Here is a 19,272-nt window from a genome sequence, read left to right on the forward strand (position 1 = left end):
ACACATCCTCTGCCTTTTCTAAAACCGCAATGCTCTTCCTTTAAAACTTTGTCTACTGCATCTCTCAGTCTAAAAAGTATCATACTACTAAGTAATTTGCTGCCTAAAGAGACCAGACTAATGCCTCGATAATCACCACACTCACTTTTATCACCTTTCTTATAAAGTGGCTTAATTGAGGTTTTCCTAAAATTGTTAGGTACTTCCCCTTTTTCAAAAATCATATTCATAATCTTCAGTAACTTATTTCTAACCTCAGAGCCAACATATTTAAGAAACTCATTTACTACCCTATCAGCACCTGAAGCCTTATTATTCTTTAATCCTTTTAGTACTGTTGCTAATTCCTCCTCACAAAACAAATCTTCCTTCACACCCAAGGTATCACAAACTTTTCATTTTCCTCTATATTTTTTCCTGCAACTCTATCTCGGTTAAGCAAATTCTAAAAATGTTCGGCCCATCTCGCTTTAGCTTTTTCCTTATCGCTAATTGCCACCCCTTTCCTATCTTTAACTGGGACAAGTCCGGATTGACTACTACCTCTCAATTTGTTAACGTGCCAGTACAATATTTTACTATTATGCCGTCTAGCTGCATCTTCTAAATCTTCCGCAATTTTATCCATGGCCTCCACTTCACACCTCCTTAGTTCAAATTTCAATGCTTTCTCCACTTTCTTTACATTTCTTTTGTTTTCATGCGATCTATCACTCAGATAATTCTTGTACAAGTCCTTTCTCCTTTCTATTAAATATAAAGCTTTTTAACTAATATTCTTAGCTGCAGTTCTAGCTTTCTTCCCTAATACACCTTCAGCAACTTCAGAAATTATTTTTCTAAAATTATTTCAACCATCTTCCACATTATAAAATTTTAAACTCTTAACTTTAGTATTCAACTGGTCCTGGAAATTTTCTCCCAGAGTCTCATCCTGGAGTCTACTAACATAATAACTTCCAGGGAGGTAACTACCCTTCCAATAATTTAGTTTTAACTTAAACCTATACATTACTATACGGTGATCTTTACTTTTAACATCAATAACAGCATTCCTATATAACCTAGTATCTTGTATTGATCCTGCGAGTCTTCGGTTTACTATGACATAATCAATAACGTTTCCTGTCTTACCATCACGTGAATACCATGTTAGCTTATGAGCCATTTTATGACCAAACACCGTATTGGTTATAACTAGATTGTTATACCTACAAGATTGCAAAAGTCTGTATCCATTACTGTTTTCTTTTCCTACACCAAATTTACCTAAGCTGGGATACCATCTATCATTATTTCTACCAACCTGGGCATTAAAATCTCCCAGCAATAACATCATATTTCTACCTGGGACCTTGTCTATTTGCTCCTGCAACTGTAAGTAAAATTCATCTGAGTCACTAGTATCTCCATCAGTCGGTTCTACAGGGGCGTATACTACTATAACTGATACCATGAACTTTCTAGTCATAAAATGAGCACTTAGTATTCTATTATTAATACCTTCCCAGCCTAAACAAGACTTAGCAGCTTCCTTATTCATCATGAGCCCTACTCCCTGTCTATGTAACCCATCCTTCCTGCCTGAGTAAACAAATTCTATATCACCTAATTTCATACTTCCTGCCTCAGGGATATGAGTTTCTGATACTTCTAACAAATCCACCTCAAATTGTCTGAATTCGTAAGTCAAAATTTCAATATAATATTAATTTTTTAATGTTGTGACATTCCAAGTTCCAATTTTCTTTAAATCATTGTAATTTGTTTCGCCTCAGGAAAAGCAATGATCCCGGATACCAGTGCAGGACGGGGATCACATATCTTCTCAAGTCTACACCGAAGTGCTTAAGCCGGCTTAGGACCGGACAGCAAGAAGTCCCTGGGACCTCCATGAATCGAGGCTTTGTGCAATCCTGGGCCCATCTTGGTCACAACATGGTTTTCAGCACTTGGCGATGCTCTTCTATCAACAAGAGTCGAAATCCTGCACAGACAGTCTCAAGCCTATTTCCTCTGACTCATTATATATTCATGCCTACAAATATTATGCTACTAGGGGGAGGCAACCCGTAATAGATAAATTAGATAGGAAGAGGTTTTTCAGCCCAAAGACGCCCATCAAAACATACCAATCCCAGAAGAATTGTCCATTAGTCAGAATCACGTGCGAATGCTGTGTCTTTTACTAGGCTATAATTTCCTCGAGGGGCGCCACTCCTCAAGTGGGAATAGAGTTGACCGCAAGGTCCCCAGTCTTGCAGGTACCCCGAAAGGGTCGAGGCAGCCCTTTGCAGAGGCCGTTGTCCCTAGATCTGGATCTTACGCCCTGCCACAGTTGTCCTCCTATAGGGGATCCTCCCGCGATGGTGTTCTGCATCACCATGCAATTTAACCCATTGCTGGGAGAAGGTTTGCAACTCATGGAACTTGTGGACAGACCAGTGGGCCCTTTTGAGTTTACATTTGAGGGGCCTTCTTCCTCCTCCGCCTGAATTTATGACCCCGGGCGAGGGTGCCTCAGTTTCTATTATGGACCCCCAGGGACAAGGCTCGCCTTGGTCCGTTCCTCCTGTGGAGGTACCCTACATATCTGTACAGCGTTCCCCTATCGCCACCTGGGGACACGCTGAATGGCCTGGGGGAGGCCAGATAAACAGATCACTTGTTTTGCAAACGCAAAAACTGAGTCACATATTTAACTTACTACTTATTAAGATACATAACTCACTGATTAAGCATATATAAGTTATATACAGAAATAAATCGCTCAGTGACCAATTTGACATACTACGGAAGATATGTGCTAATCAATGACTCTTTTTCCCAATGTTCTTTAAAGAAATATATAAATGAGTGCCATATTTAGCCTACTACTTACAAATATGTGTAACTGAATGACTAGGCATATAACTTATATACATAAATATATAAATCGGGTCAATATTTAGAATACTACTAAAAATATGAGTAACTCACATACTTGTCACCCAAGTTGTTTGAAGAAATATATAAATGAGTGAAAAATTATGCCAAATTCATATAATTATTTACAACTCACTGACTAGGACTGTCTAAGTTATAGAAAGAAATATACAACTGAGTGACATATTTAACCTACTACTTAAAATTATTCTTTCCTTGTTAGGGAGGAGAGCAGATGCCTAATAGGTGTGTGTTAATACCAAAACATTCTAACTCTCATTGGGCCTTTGGGTATAAACAGAATTAGTTCAAAGGGAGGGGTGGGGAAAAAGGGCGTGGGGGGGGGTATTTGCCCTTCGATCGATTTTGACTCGTAAGAGCTGGACTAGAACTTCCAATTTCCAATCAAATGAGCCCTCTCTGAAGTTTATACGAGAATCCATTCGTGCCCCCGGGCCCTGGGGGGTTTTGTCGACACCAGAGTTTTGTTACTTAACCTTACAACTATTTTTAGAAAAATTTTTATCTGGTGCATTTAAGGCGTGGAGGAGGGGGGGGGGCTAGTTGCCCTCCAAAATATTTTTACTATTAAACAGTGAACGATAACTTTAAATTTACAATCAAATGAGTCATCTCTAAAGTTTATACGAGCATCCCTTCCATAAAAAATAATACGAAGGATTCGGAGAATCCTTAAATTACAACCTTGCCCTGAGGGCTGTGGGGGAGTACTCATCCTCAAAGACCTAATTTCCAGACCTTAAAACTACGTTTAATAAAATGGCTGTCTCAAAATTTTGATTGGATGTGTTTGGGGGAATGATGGGCGTGGGGGGGGGGGCTAGTTGCCCTCCAATCACTTTCGGCTATGAAAAAGGGAAGTAACCCATTGAACTTGAAATCGAATGAGCCTTTTTTGAAGTTTCTACGACAACGCCTTCTACAAAAACCTTATATGCCCCCAGGGCATAACTTAAAACCCTTGCCCTAAGGGTTGTGGGGTAGTGTCCTCCTCAAAAACATATTTTCTATGTAAAAATCAACTACGCTGAACAAAATGGCTATCTCACAATTTTGATTGGATGTGTTTGGGAGAGTGATGAGCGTGGGGGGGGGGGGGGCTAGTTGCCCTCTAATCACTTTCTAATATTAAAAAGGGCACTATCCATTTGAATTTCCAATCGAATGATCCTTTTATGAAGTTTCTAGGACAACGCCTTCTACAAAAACCTTACAAGCCCCCAGGGCATAGCTTAAAACCCTTGCCCTGAGGATTGTGGGGGAGTGTCGTCCTCAAAAGCATATTTACTATCCGGAAATCAGCTACGCTGAACAAAATGGCTATCTCAAAATTTTGATTGGCTGTGTTTGGGGGGAATGATGGGTGTGGGGGGCTAGTTGCCCTCCAATTACTTTCGACTATTAAAAAGCACACTATCCCTTTTAATTTTCACTCGATTGAGCATTTTTTGAAGTTTCTACAACAACTCTTTATTTAAAAACCTTACACCCCCCCAGGGCATATCTTAAAAATCTTGCCCTAAGGGATGTAGGGGATCTTCCGCCTCAAAAATATTTTTCTATCCGGAAATCAACTACGGTGAACAAAATGGGTATCTCAAAATTTGGATTAGATTTTTTTTGTGAAATGATGGGCGTAGGGGGGGGGGGGCTATTTGCCCTCCAATCACTTTCGACTATTAAAAAGGGCTAGTACCCTTTTTAATAGTTCCAATCGAATGAGCCTCTAATCGAATTTCTAATCGAATGAGCTTTTTTTGAAGTTTCTACGACAACGCCTTCTATAAAAACCTTATATGCCCCCAGGGCATAACTTAAAACCCTTGTCCTGAGGGTTTTGGGGGATTGTCCTCCTCAGAAACATATTTTCTATGTGAAAATCAACTACGCTGAACAAAATGATTATCTCAAAATTTTGATTGGATGTGTTTAAGGGAGTGATGGGCGTGGGGGGGGGGCTAGTTGCCCTCCAATCACTTTCGACTATTAAAAAGGGCACTAGCCCTTTGAATTTCCAATCGAATGAGCCTTTTTCGAAGTTTCTACGACAACACCTTCTATAAAAACCTTATATGCCCCCAGGGCTAGTTTCACTCCAATCATTTTCGACTATTAAAAAGGACACTAGCCCTTTAATTTCCAATCGAATGAGCCTGTTTTGAAGTTTCTACGACAACGCCTTCTATAAAAACCTTATATGCCCCCAGGGCATAACTTAAAACCCTTGCCCTGAGGGTTGTGGGGGAGTGTTCTCCTCAAAAATATATTTTCTATCTGGAAATCAACTACGCTGAACAAAATGACTATCTCAAACTTTTGATTAGATGTGTTTGGGGAAATGATGGGCGGGGGGGGGGGGGGAGGGGCTAGTTGCCCTCCAATCATTTTCGACTATTAAAAAGGGCACTAGAACATCTCGATTTACAATCGAATGAGCCCCCTTTGAAGTTTCTACGACGACCCCTTCCATATGAAGTGCTTCTGGAAAAAATAATAATAATAAAACATTGGAGCCGTATGGCCTTTACTATAGGCAACGCTACAGCGCGGCCTCTGATAAAACGGAGAATTTTAAGGTGTGATACAAATTCTAAAGCGAGTCTGTAGTGACTTCGAACTTGTCTACAAATAAATCATGGATTGTCCTTTTCAAATCCAAAACGACGGTCAATCATTGAACTGAGCTCATTGTGCAGAAGTGATGCCAAATGAAACGAAAAAAAATTAATCAAGCAACAATCAAAAAGTGCTTTACTTTTATACTCTTAAAAAAAGTTCAAATAGGGATAAAATCCTTTAGATAGACAGTGATGATGATAATAGTGATAGAAATTCACAAAAATACTAGATATTTTGGTCACATATGTAGTAACCATCATCAGTAGTAAAACTTTTAAACTTTAAAACTTTTAAAACTTTAAAACTGTAAAATTTTTAGTAAAAGTTTTACAACTGATGACGGTCACTGCATATGTGACCGAAATATCTCGTATTTTTGTGAATTCTATCACTGTTATCATCATCACTGTCTATTATTAAATAAAAAAAAAAATTTTTTTTAACTGAAAGTAAGGAGCGACTTTAAAACTTAAAACGAACAGAAATTATTCCGTATATGAAAGGGGCTATCCCCTCCTCAACGCCTCGCTCTTTACGCTAAAGTTTTTTATTGTTTTAAAAAATAAAGTTGTGAGACAGAGTCAAAGTTTAGCGTAAAGAGCGAGGCGTTGAGGAGGGGACAGCCCCTTCATATACGGAATAATTTCTGTTCGTTTTAAGTTTTAATGTCGCTCCTTACTTTCAGTTTAAAAAACTTGTTTTTTTTATTTAATTTCGGATCGTTTTTTAGTTAATGCAGCTTTTATTTTGGCTCACCGTCATTGAATAAGTAAACAAATTTGCATAAAAATTTTACTCTTCTTTTGCTAAATGGCTGTCTCTAAATTTGGTTCTGACGTAATTTACAAATTAACTTACGTATCGAACTTCTATATTCGTATATTTTTCTTCTGGCAAAAAATACGTTGCAGATTTTTGCAGATATGAGCTTGACACCTATGTAATAGGGTTTTCTGATACGCTGAATCTGACGGTGGGATTTTCATTAAAATTCTTTCACTTGTAGGGGATGTTTCTTCCCTCTTTAAAAAATAAGGTAAATTTTCTCAGGCTCGTAGCCTTTGATGAGTAATACTAAACTGAATAAAATTTATATATTTAGAATCAGCATTATAAGCCCATTCTTTTGATACATTTATTGACATCAAAATTCCGTTTTTAAAAGTTTTGATTACTATAGAGCCGTATTGCTTGTGTTTTTTTTTACGTATATGTTATTACGTATATGAGGGGGTTCTCCCCTTAGTCAACACCACCCTTACTTTCACCTCCCCTTACTTTCAGTAGAAAAACTTGTTTTTTTATATTTAATTTCTGATTTTTTTTAAAAATAATGATGGGAAACCCAGCGCCCCCTTCATAGCAATGTCCCTTCCCCCATGAAAACTTCCTTCATGAAAAGATCCTCCCATATAACCCCCAACCAATCCTCAACCCCCACGACCAGAAAAAATTCCCCCAGAAAACGTCTGTATACTTCCCAATAACTAGTACTGTATGTTAACATTGGGTAAAGTTCATAACTTTCAGCCCTCCCCCTGGGGGCTTCGAGGGATTAAGTCATCCTAAAAGACATAGTTATAATATTTCGACCATGCTGAACAAAATGGCTATCGCAAAATTTTGATCGGGTGACTCTGGGAAAAAAATGAGCGTGGGAGGCCTAGTTGCCCTCCATTTTTTTTGTCACTTAAAAAGGGCACTAGAACTTTTAATTTCCGTTCCCATGAGCCCTCCCACGACATTCTAGGACCACTGGGTCGATACGATCACCCCTGGGAAAAAAAAAATAAAAAAATGAAAAATAAACAGGCATCCGTGATCTTTCTTCTGGCAAAAATGGAAAATTCCACATTTTTGTAGATAGGAGCTTGAAACCTCTACAGTAGGATTCTCTGATAGGCTGAATATGATGATGTGATTTTCATTAAGGTTCTATAGCTTTTAGGGGGTCTTTCCCCCTTTTTTCCAAAATCAGCCAAATTTTCTCAGGCGCGTAACTTTTGATAAGTAAGATTAAACTTGATGAAACTTATATATTTGAAATCAGAATTAAAATATGATTCTTTTGATGTATCTATTGGTGTCAAAATTCCGTTTTTTAGAGTTTCGGTTACCATTGAGCCGGGTCGCTTCTTACTTACAGTTCGTTACCACGAACTGTTTGAAAAGGATTTTATCCCTATTTGAACTTTTATTCATCGTCATGGAAAGGCAGTGTGGTCTCCAAAATTATCTATATACTGTTAAAAGTGTCCTTAAAAGGTTTACTTTTACCATATCCAAACTCCTATATTGTTTTATGTTTTCAGTAAAATGCTAGTTTTCTGTAATCCTACAAACACAAGGAAATATCAACAGTTGATTTATTTGCATTAGTTTTATTGATATATGTTAGATAGGCTGTGAAGTAATAATTTTTGTTCATTTTAATTCTCAATTTCACTCTTTTCTTCCCTCAAAAAAAAACTTTTTTTTAAAATTAATCTATGCTCGTTTTTGATTAAAATTTAATTTAGAACAAAAAAATTAATTTGAAAATCATAGCAATGACCTCTTTTATTTATACGGAATAATTTCTGTTCGTTTTAAGTTTTAATGTTGGTCCTTAGATTCAGTTGAAAACTTACTTTTATATAATTTATGATCACCTCCAATCTAGGGGAGATAAGACACCTCAACCCTTATTAAGGAGCTGAAATAAGAAACAGTACAAGAATTGAAGGAAAAAATAAGTTTAGAGTGGGGAAAAAAAAATCAATACATAGTGTCGTTTTTTTGTTAAAAAAAAAAAAAAAATGAATAAAAAGATCTTTAATTATTTGTTTTTAAAAACTAAATTTATTAGCACTTAAGAAAGTAGCTCCAGGCGAGTAGCTACGACACCAAAGTTTAACTGAGCAGACAGGTTTGTGTATCGACAAACTTGCAGAAAAGTTTGCTAGTTCAACAGAAATGTGCCTTTAGGCTTAGGGATTTATTTGACCTGTCCCTAAATAAAAATCCACTCATTACTCAGAAATGAATGGAAATTTCAAAAAAAGATCATTTCTTGTGTAGGTGCGATATATGGTATTATAAACTAAGTTCGTTTTCATTTCAAAAATTTTGGGACGAATTACCTGAATTCTCCTAGAGAACTATTTTCATTTCTTTCTTCTTCTTTGGATGCACAATCTTACGTATGGAAAGAATATTACGGTGGAATTGTGAAGTAAATAATTTGAATAAGTAAGTATAACAATAAGTAATCCTTCTTTTAATATACAACTTTGAGTGGTTCCAGAACCACAAGCCTACACTTCCCCAACCATTAAGTGGCGGGGGTTGGGTCAGGTGCGTAATTTGCTATGAGGCAGAGGGGGCAACTTCCCCTCCCAGACCTCAGTTTTCCTCCAGATCCCCATTTGCCCCCCCCTCCCAACTGAACTTTAGTTTCTCCAAAAATGTTGTCAAAACTAAGATAAGTTTGTATAATTCAAGCATCCACTGAAAAAGGTCAGTTTTCTTTAGTACATCCTTACCTTTATATTACTGTACGGCTCGCTTTTCAGTTTTCTTTGTCATTTTCACTTGATTTGGGAAAATTGGCTCCAACGTTGATCCCCCCCCCCACAGGATTTTGAGAAAATTACGCCACCCGTTGGGGTAGGGATTTAGTGGTCTACTCAGAATGTCGTTGCAAACCATGGACTGGGTGACTTTTATTCCCTTTTGAATCAAAATGCTTGACCAAACACCTTCCTGGGACATGCATTAAAAAATGAGTACATCACATTTACAAAAACAGTTAAATTATCTGAAAATGATCGCATAGAAGGGAGAAAACCATGATTGAAAAAACAAAAAAACAAACAGGAGTCAAACGCAAGCCACTCTACTTCGAAGTCGAGCGCTGTACCAACAGAACCAAGCCTCTAATAGTGTAACTTGATATATTAGTGGTTGTACCTTAATTACGTAGCTTATTAAGGGGGCTTGGAGGAGGAGCATAAGGGCAGGGGTGTCCCGAAGGGGGTGGAAGGGGTCGCACCACCCCCCTAACTGTTTGTCATTCGGTAAAATTTTTGCTGAAGGCGGAAATTTCGGCAGAAATTCGGTAAAATTTAAAAAGTTCGCCCTCCCCCAAATGATAAGAGATTCAGGACACCCCTGCATACGGGGGTGTTCTTGCAAACCTCCGGCGAAGGGTTTTGGACCATAATTATTACAATGATGATATCGTGGGGAGCAACTGCCCCCTCTAGACCCAAGTTTGCCCCCCCCCCCCTCCAGCTGAAATTTAGTTTCTGCAAAACATCTTGTCAAAACTAAGATAAGCCTGCAAGATTCAAGTATCCAGAGAAACAGGTCAGTTTTCTTTAGCATATCTTTGCCTCTATGGTAATATATGGCTCATGTTTCAGTTTTCACAATCATTTTCACTTGATTTGGGAAAATTGACTCCTACTTTGCCACCCCCCCCTCCAGGATTTTGACGGAATTACGCCACTGGATGTAGATATGAGAGATATCTTTTATATGAGCTATTAAAAATCTGTCTAGATACCTGCAATACCAATACGCGGAAAAACAATATGCTCATACTGATACAGGTGATATGAATATGTCCAATACTGATACAGTGTGCAGCCCTTACCCCAGGGACTATGGACGGTCATATCATCACCAAAACCAAAGATATTTGACTTTTGAACTATGTTTAACAAAATGGCTATGTCAAAATTGTGATTGGATGATTTTGGGGGGAGGGGTCTAAATAAGGGAGGGGGGGGCTAGTTGCCCTCGAATCTTTTTCGTAACTTAAAAAGGACACTAACGAATTTCCGTTTAAATGAGCTATTATACATCTCTCTATGATGTTCTGGTCACCCCCTAGCCCTGCTAAAAAAAAAAAAAAAAAAAAAAAAAAAAAAAAAAAAAAAAAAACGGGAGACAGATCAGTGCTACCCATGCAAAAAAGTCATTTTCCTTGTTGTTCAAGGAGGGGGTTGTAATTCCCTTAACTAGGTTTTTGACTGTGCTGATTCCAATGGTAGACTTTTCATTTTAATATGATGCAATTTTCGAGGGGTTTTAGCCTTTTTTTCGAAATCACCATAAATTTCATTTCGCAATAAACTTTTACTTTTAGGACGAACCGAAATAATAGTTATCCATTGCTGAATCAGTGTCAGATGGCAATTTTTTTTCACTAGGTAGTTTTTTCTAAATGCGGTTTTTAACTTTTGCTTACTATGGGATGTGGTTTGCTCTTTACTAGGTTGCAGCTACCACTACAACTATGATACTACTAATGGTTGGATAACCACAGAGTCCTGAAACTGTTTCCTAAGAGGTCTTTGGCCCTAAACAAGCACATCAAGACACCCAAAAGTTAAGTGACACTTACAATTTAAAGAGTGCAATCTTTGAACAAGAGAAAATCTTCATTTGGAATTTTTCTATACAAGAAAATTGTCCCAACCTTTTTTTAATGCATCCAGACAGCATTCAAAATAACCTGTTATAGCACATAATTTTACATGATTTAAAATAAATTTCAATTGTATTCATTAGCTTTGAAAAAACAATGATTGTTTTCAGTTTGGCTTAAAATCTACTTTTCTTGGATTTTTGTTATGTCTTGGAAGAAGGTTTGAAGAGAAGAGGCAGATTTCATAGTTTTTTTTTTTGTTTTTTTTTTTAACAGCAAGTTTCCATTTTCACATAAAATTCCAAGTTTACAAATAGAGAAGGCATAGAGCAGGGGCGCAGAATTTGCAAGAAAGTGTAGAGAGGGTGCAAGGTTTTTCCCATTACAAAAAAGTATTTTTCAAAATCTAGGAGGGGCAATTTCTTTTCAACAAAATACCACCACCCTACCCCCCCCCCCAAAAAAAAAAACAACAACATATTTACAAAATCTAAGGGGGGAATCTAGGAGAGAAGTTAATTTTCTCTTACTTCAATAAACGCCCCAATGGTATGGAATATGTAGGCTAAGTGAAATTGCAGTGTAGTGGCTTTTTGCTATCTTAATTCTTTGTTGGAATTTTTTTGGTAACTGTGCTTGTTTTAAGCTTTGGACTTCTGATTTTTTTTTTCTTTTTTTTTTTTTTGGTACCATAACCTAGGCTTACTTAAACTTGGAAATGAACAGCATCTTTCTTTTTCTTCTTTTTTTGTTCTAGTTGTATTTCCCTTGCTTCTTTTTCTTTTCTATGTATTTTCTTACTTTTCTTTATTATACTTGACTGATATTAAATTAATGGCCCTAACAACTTAAGAGCATTAATCACAAGCTGGCTTAGCTTTTCACCTGATATTTGCAACTAGCCAAAAGTTACCAGGTTGTTTTTTGCTAAGAAGACATGAATTGGTTAGGCTGGAAACCAAATCAAGGACACTAGCCTAGTAAAAAGCGTTTTTCTGTCTGGTTGTTATTAGAGCTAAATTTAAATCTTTACACTCACAACTAAAAAAAACTTCTAATTTTGGATTTTTTGTTTATTTTGTAATCAATAAACTCGAGAAATGAACATTGCCTTTAACAGCCTTGCAAAATTAAAATGAGCCCTAATTTTACAGCCTAGTTTACTAAGAAAAATTTGTAATGCTGATTGAAGTATTGTCAATCTTAAATGGGCTAACTTTTTCAGTTGTTATTTGTAATGCTTTTCACCAGCCAGTGTTATAGCCCTCAGTCAACTTTGCATTTTATTGGATATACACAACTAGGACTTTTCTTGCCATTAAAAACTGTTTGTTGCAAATAACCCCTTATAATAGTACAATTCCAAAATTGTTAACCAGAATCAGTGAGAATAAGTGAATTAGTATTTGAAAAGAGAGAGTTTTATCTCCCTTTTGTACCTTTCTCTCAGAGAGAAAGGCATGCCAGTGCCTTTCTTCCATGGAGTTCTAATCTCTAAAAATAAGGAAAGAGTAGAGGTGAAAGCTCAACAAAAATTTCCAAGGTACATTTAGGCCCTAGATTTAGTCCTAAAAGTATTGTTCACCTAGTTCAACTACCTTTCAAGACAAAAACAAGCCATTTAGCTAGAACTGTAATGCCCTAAATAATAAATGTGTTCATTATTTTCAAGTATAACTTTAATATTTGCCCACTTCTAAAAGAAACACATAAAAAAAATAGTACTGTTAGATTCCTTATTTTATGCTGTTTCTGAATATCATGATCACTTTCCTGACAAACAAAACCCCCCACCACCTTATGATCCCAAATATAGTCCTAATAATATATTTCTCCATTGTTTTGAATCTCATAATATGTCATTATCATTGCTAAAATGGATGAAATCCAACTATAATATTCTAGTATTAGATAAAATTGTTATTCAAAATTATTTAGAAATGTGGATACCAATGGATGGAAACATGATAATCTGATTAATAGAAAATGTTGTACATAATAAAGTGAGAATTTCATTGTTGTAGCATTTCCTTTTAGTTTTTCAAATACTCAAGGGCTATACCTAGGACTGTCATGAAGGTAGGATGCATTGTCCAAAAAGCAATCTTGATATTTGGAAAGAGAATAAAATAAGGAAACAAATGGTACTTGTTTTATTTCTTCAATATATTTTCTTTAGAAGTGGTCAACTGCTAAAGTGATACTGTTTTTAATTGCTTGCTTTCAACATCTCTGTTTGCTGATGAACATGTATTCTTAGCTTCATGATGGCATCATCTCATTGTGAAATAATCAGAATGATTGAATTAATATATTATTCAAAAATATGTATGAAAATGTAAGCAAACATGACAATTTGATTTATAAAAATCTCTTTCCATCTGCTTTGCAGCATAGCTTCTCCAATAGAGTTATGGACTTACAGCAGCTGCTTCATAACTGCAGAGTTTTAAGAATTTCTGAACTTCTCTATAGTATTAAAGAAAGTTATCATATTACTATGGTTAGGATTTGCAAGTAAACTATTCAATTAGGATTTGAAGTGAAATAAGGTATTTAAACTGTTGCTGAGGTTTTTATGTTGGCCAACATGTTGACGAAAATTGTTGAACTACACCTGTAGAAAAATGATCTGAATTATTAATGCCAATGCAATGATGTTATAAGACTTGTTTGTTTCATTCTTAATGTCCACTCTCTCTCAACCATTTAAAAACAGGAAAAAAAGGAGAATTTTGAATAAAGCTGCAAAAAAAGGTCATTGACTAATAATCCCTTTCAGTGGAATAGTTTTGCCAGTAATGAGATTAGACAAATACCTTCTACCCTTGCCCCAACAACTGGAAAAATAGGAGTCAAAGCACCATCTTCATCAACTACATGCACTCTTTTAGAAAAAATTGCCAGGCTCCCTCTCCAAAAAAAATATACTACTGATGACAAGCCTATAAGTACCTAAATTTTACCTTAATTTTATGTTTTCAGTCTCTTTTTCATTGACTAGTTCTGAAAACATGATTCTTATTATTTCAGCAGAGTTTTAGGCTGTATCAGGACTTTTTTTTTGTCAAATTTAAGAAATAGATTTACAAATCTTTAAAGCTTTATGAATCAGAATTGAGCAAATATATGAGGCTTAGAACAACTTACTTGTGTGTCATTTCAGCAGTAGATCTATTCTGCAATTTCGCTTTTATAAGACAAAGATTATCCAAAGTCCTCATAGGTCAGTGCCCTTTAAATGGGGAAAGGGGTGGAGGTAGGTAGCCTATGCCTGCTTCAAAATACATACCTGGGGGATCATTGATGCTCTGGACCTATTTCAGAAAAGCCTGATCACCTAGCTCAGCTACTTACCATGGTAAAAAAAAACACTTTCTTGGAATTTTAACATTTAAGGCTATATCATGCCATACAGGGGGGAGGGGCAGGGGCAACCCAAGGCTCTTTTCATTTGGGAGGGGGGGGGGCAAAATTCATATATTTTACCAATCACTACTTGATTTTCACCAAATTAAAAAAAAAAGAAGATTGATATTTAAATATACCATAGAATGGGGTGGCTTTGCACACTTTTCCTGGTTTTTAGTCTGTAACTTTTGAACAGGCTGAGCTTTTGTCTTGATTTAAATTGTGTTAGTGTATAACCCCATCCTGCTGTTGATTACCTTGCTTAAAAATACCAGTCATAGGGAACATTTTTTTGGGGGGGGGGGGCAAAGACACCCCTGGGCCTGGGCTGACTTCAGCCCAAACCTTTTTAACCCCTTTTTGAAGGTGTTTTCCAACTATATGGGTAATGTAAGTATTTCTGAGTGGTGGCTTTGGCCCACGAAATGGTCTTTTAAAAAAACTGTCTTCATTGGACATTTTATTCTTCAAATATATAGAAACTAAGCTGCTGATTTGGCATTTTCAAAAAATCACAGATCTGATGTGCTAGGCTGGGCATAGATTGGTTAAATATTAAAGAAACTCTTTAAAATCAATTTCAAGACTGAAAAGAACTCAACTTCAAGAACTAAACCACATAAATCCCTCAGAAATCTGGGAATTCAAATACTAGTGATCTAGATGATGAACAAGTGTTAGAAATGGCAGGTGGGTTTAGTGACTCAAGAAGATCAAGGTGTCCATAACAGATCTCATCCACTTCCACTTCTTCACTCCAGTCACAGCCAACACTTTTATCTGTAGTCTTTTTTCTTGGGATCAAGCTGAGTAACTTCTCTTGGGAACCTCTCTTATTCATATTCAAATTGAACAAAATTGCCTGGTGTGAGATGGTTGTACATGTCAATTCCAGTGACTTTTCTCATGGAAGCTGAGTCTCTCACTCTCCTTCATCTTCAGATGAATTTGAGTTTTCTGGTTTCTTGCTTCTTTTGGGAGTAATCTTCTTTCCTTTTTGGGCAATAGCTTTCTTTCTCATAGGAACAAATGCACTGTTTCTCTTTCTTTTCAGTCTTACTTGATCAGAGTGAATTCCATCCTCAAACATCCTTGTCTCCACTTCTTCTGTTTCCAGATCAGGATCATTGCTTTGCAACAGAAGTCTTTAGCAGAGTAGCTTTTGTCAGCAGGAACATCAAGTTGTTTCTTTTTTGCTGTTCTTTTGGGTTTGTTGGTTCCATGCATGTCTGTCAGCATGTCAATAACTGTCTTATTAAGGACATCTGTTGATGATGCCAAAGGCAAATGACTGAGAACCTTCATTATGTCCAAAGGTACAATTCCACTTTTAGCAAAGCCAGAGATCAGGTCTTGTGCCCCATTTGCATCCATCAGTGACTCTGTTGGCTCCTTTAAAGGCCTAGGAAAATGCTCTTTAGGCAACAAAACTTCTTTTTGACCTTCACCTTGTGTCTTGAATCTTGTCAGGATTTGCCTCCACTTCACTTTCATAGGCCAAATGAAGGCCACATCAAGTGGCTAAGTAAGATGAGTGGAGTTCAGGATCAATACTACAAAGCTAATGTTTTCTTGTTCACACTGTCAGACAATGTCCACATCAAAATGCAAGGACAAATTGTCACCTATTACCACCTTTTTCCCAGGGAGCTTCTTCAACTGGGGCAACAGACTGAGTGAGAACCAATCATGAAAGGAAGCAGCCTCAAACCAGCCAGGCTTGGATCTGTTGAATCTACAACCTTTGGGCCCTCCTTGGACCCAAGTATTCCATAATATCTTGCTTTTGTACACCACATAAGGAGGCAGCACTTCCCCTGCTGCATTACCAGGAAACATTATAGAAATTGCAGATTTTGTTGAGTGATTCTTTCAGGGTACTTACTGTCATGTTTCATTACTAATTGTTTATTTCCTGGGGCATCTGTAAGGTAGTAAAAGATAGCATCTATAGTAGCAAAAGGGAACCAAATGAACACCTCAAATCACTGAATTTACAAATAGGTGAAACTAGTGCAATAGAACTACCAGTAAATCTTTACCAAATCATATTATTGAGTTATGAATAAAGTGAATATACCACTTGATGCCTTTTTTATGCTCTTTACAAATATTATAATCACTTCTATTGGAAACTCAAATTTAAGCCATTTTTGAGCTCTTGAAAATGACAAAAAATATAAAATATATAGGGTGTAAAAAGGCTTAAAACATCTGTTTTGAACTTACTGTTTCATAATAAATCCTTTTTTCAATTCACAAGCACTGACTTTCCATGATCAACTTGGATAAATCAAAGTTGGAAAAAATAATTTTGCAATATTATGTCTTCTTCCTTAATGCTGAATGTTCAAGAATGCATTTTCAACAAAATGTCAAAAAAATATAAGCCAATGGAAGAAGGTGTAGAAAAAAGGCATCAAGTTGATTTTGAATTGAATTTATCAAGTTTGGTTAGGTTTTACACCCTATATATTTTATATTTTTTGTCATTTTCAAAAGCTCAAAAATGGCTTAAATTTGAATTTCTGATAGAAGTGATTATTATATTGGTAAAGAACATAAAAAAAGGCATCAAGTGGTATATTCACTTTATTTTTAAGTCAATAATATGTTTTGAGAAATATATACCTTATGCTCTTTACAAATATAATAATCATTTTGGTCAGAAATGAATTTTACCCCCCCCCCCCCCTATATATACCAATTCAGGGTATATAGCCTATTTGGACATTAAAGGGGTGGGGGTAAAGTCTAAACTTACCTACCATTCACATCAGAAATAAAACATTTGACCCCAATGCCGCCATCAGCAGATGCATTGCAGCTTACAATAGGGAATAAATGGACACCCATAGTGTCCCATTTTAAAACAATAGGCTAGGTCTTTCACCTTTACTGTTTTTTTTTTGTTATATATACTGTATGATTGTTTGGTTTATTATTATGCTTGTGGGCTTGTTCTATAAGTTTTATCCTTGTTTTATTTGTGCTTGTCTAAGTGCTTGTTACATTGGCTTATGCTGTCATTCATTGAATGGTATATTCACTTTACTTGTTACTCAATAATATGATTTGGTAAATATTTACCATCTACTCTTTTGAAAGTAGGATATGGTACAGTTTTCCTTTGGGGGAGGTCATAGAAAAGACTGTAACCAAAAATTGAGGGGTTTCCTACTTACATACCAGGGTAGTATCCAGGAAATACATCTATGTATTCAGTTAAAGCAGAAGCAACTCTGAAAATCTAATATGTAGGCCTACAGCCTAGACAGAAGCATCCTGAATAGCCTAGGCTATAAAAAAAGTAACAATTTTGTAATTCCACAGTCTATTTCAGTAGGAAACTGGTAACTATATCTTTATCAAGACACTAATAATAAAATCTCACCAATCACCCTGTCAGTATCATCGGCAGTAGAATTTTCAAAGTCTGCCATTTTTTATTCTTTCAAATTTTTCCAATTTTGCAATAGACACGGTTGCGGCAAGAAGCTCTAATATCAACTTTGTTTTGGCTAGTCCATTTGATAAAATCGCATCCAAAGAGTGAGAAACTATAGTTTCCCTTTGATCGAATCATTCTGCCAAGATTTCTATTTTTTGGTTAATCATAGTGCTTAGATCTTAATCCTCGTCAATCATAGTCAAAGGTGTTCAAATTTAAAATTTACGTCTCATGGGACAATAAAAAGAGGACTTTGATCTCATTCTCGTCAATGTGCTTAGACCAATGATCAGAGCATTAGATGCCACGCCGCTTTCCTTTTCGGAGGCAAATAGCTGCACTTAATGGAAAACGGCAACGCTCCAGTGTGCGCTGGCGATTTTTCTCCGGTTTTCAATAAACCAACTTTAAATAATTTCTGGCTTTTCAATAAAAGGTACCGTTTACTTCCATCAGTGTCTGTATTTTTATGATACCTCTTCTTGTATTCAATGAAACCCATTTTCAATAGTGTACATGACGCGCAATGGACTTTATGCCTCTTTTGTTTTCGGAATGTACTTTTGAGGGAAAACTTGAAAGTTTTATAACTTTTTGAAAATCAAAGGACTTGCTACAAATAAAAAAAAAGTTCTTCAGGACATCTGCTTTGTTTTTTGGGAAGCTCTTTTGAGTCTTTTAAACCGACTATTACGTATTTTTTTTCTGACAAGATTTGCCCGACTGGTGCACCACTAAAACGTTTTTTTTTTTTTTACTGCAACAGATATGGATGCATCTCTTAGCAGTGATAACAAGATCAGTCATTAAAAACCCCGCTCGCCTGTTCGGCTGTCCAAAGACAAAACCGTGAATATCATTTTTTGACATTTTGAGTTATATATCACACCATACCATTTCGACCACGCTCTTCCCATAGGTGTAGTTCAAATTAGTCTATCTTGACTCCTTCTATAAGTCAGTTTTGTAAATCTTGGCAAAACCATGAATATATTGTCTAAGACTTGCAACAAATCCTTGAATGTGGCCATAGAATCCATGGCAAAACCGTGAATGTATCTTTACCAATCAGAAAGCCTCTAAAAATGAGGTATTTGTGCATTCCCGGTTTTGTCTTGTAATAATCGCAACTTTTATCAAGTGATAGCCCTGTTGTCTAAGGGAGAGGCATTGTTTGACTTAGCTAAGAAAAAAATGAGTGAAAAGGTAGGAGTGAAACATTTTTAATCGCAAACTTTTAACTTCTATGTTGATTATGTCTTCAATAATACAAGTTTGATTATGTGTACACTTGCACAGAACTGAAGACATTTGTCTCCTTAATTTACTTTACGAAAATCCCATGTTTAGTTTAGATTTGTTTATTTATCACCAAAACATCAAACGTATCAATTTTGTTTATGTTTGTTCACTGTACTGGAGAAAAGCT

At 36.3% G+C, this 19,272-nt stretch overlaps 1 protein-coding gene across 1 annotated transcript in view; it reads right to left on the reverse strand.

Moving 5' to 3' along the window:
- Positions 1-17,887, reverse strand: part of LOC148953025 (NF-X1-type zinc finger protein NFXL1-like) — a 59,087-nt gene extending 41,200 nt beyond the window's left edge. Inside the window, exon 1 of the mRNA XM_089088232.1 lies at positions 17,787-17,887. Within this exon, the coding sequence (XP_088944358.1) occupies positions 17,787-17,835 (49 nt within the window). The 5' untranslated portion in view covers positions 17,836-17,887. The remainder of the gene's footprint in view (positions 1-17,786) is intronic.
- Positions 17,888-19,272: the final 1,385 nt, after the last annotated feature.

The sequence above is a fragment of the Artemia sp. Qi Xiang Cuo genome, chromosome 4 (assembly GCF_049724085.1).
Source record: "Artemia sp. Qi Xiang Cuo chromosome 4, ASM4972408v1, whole genome shotgun sequence".
Classification (NCBI taxonomy): Eukaryota; Metazoa; Arthropoda; class Branchiopoda; order Anostraca; family Artemiidae; genus Artemia; species Artemia sp. Qi Xiang Cuo.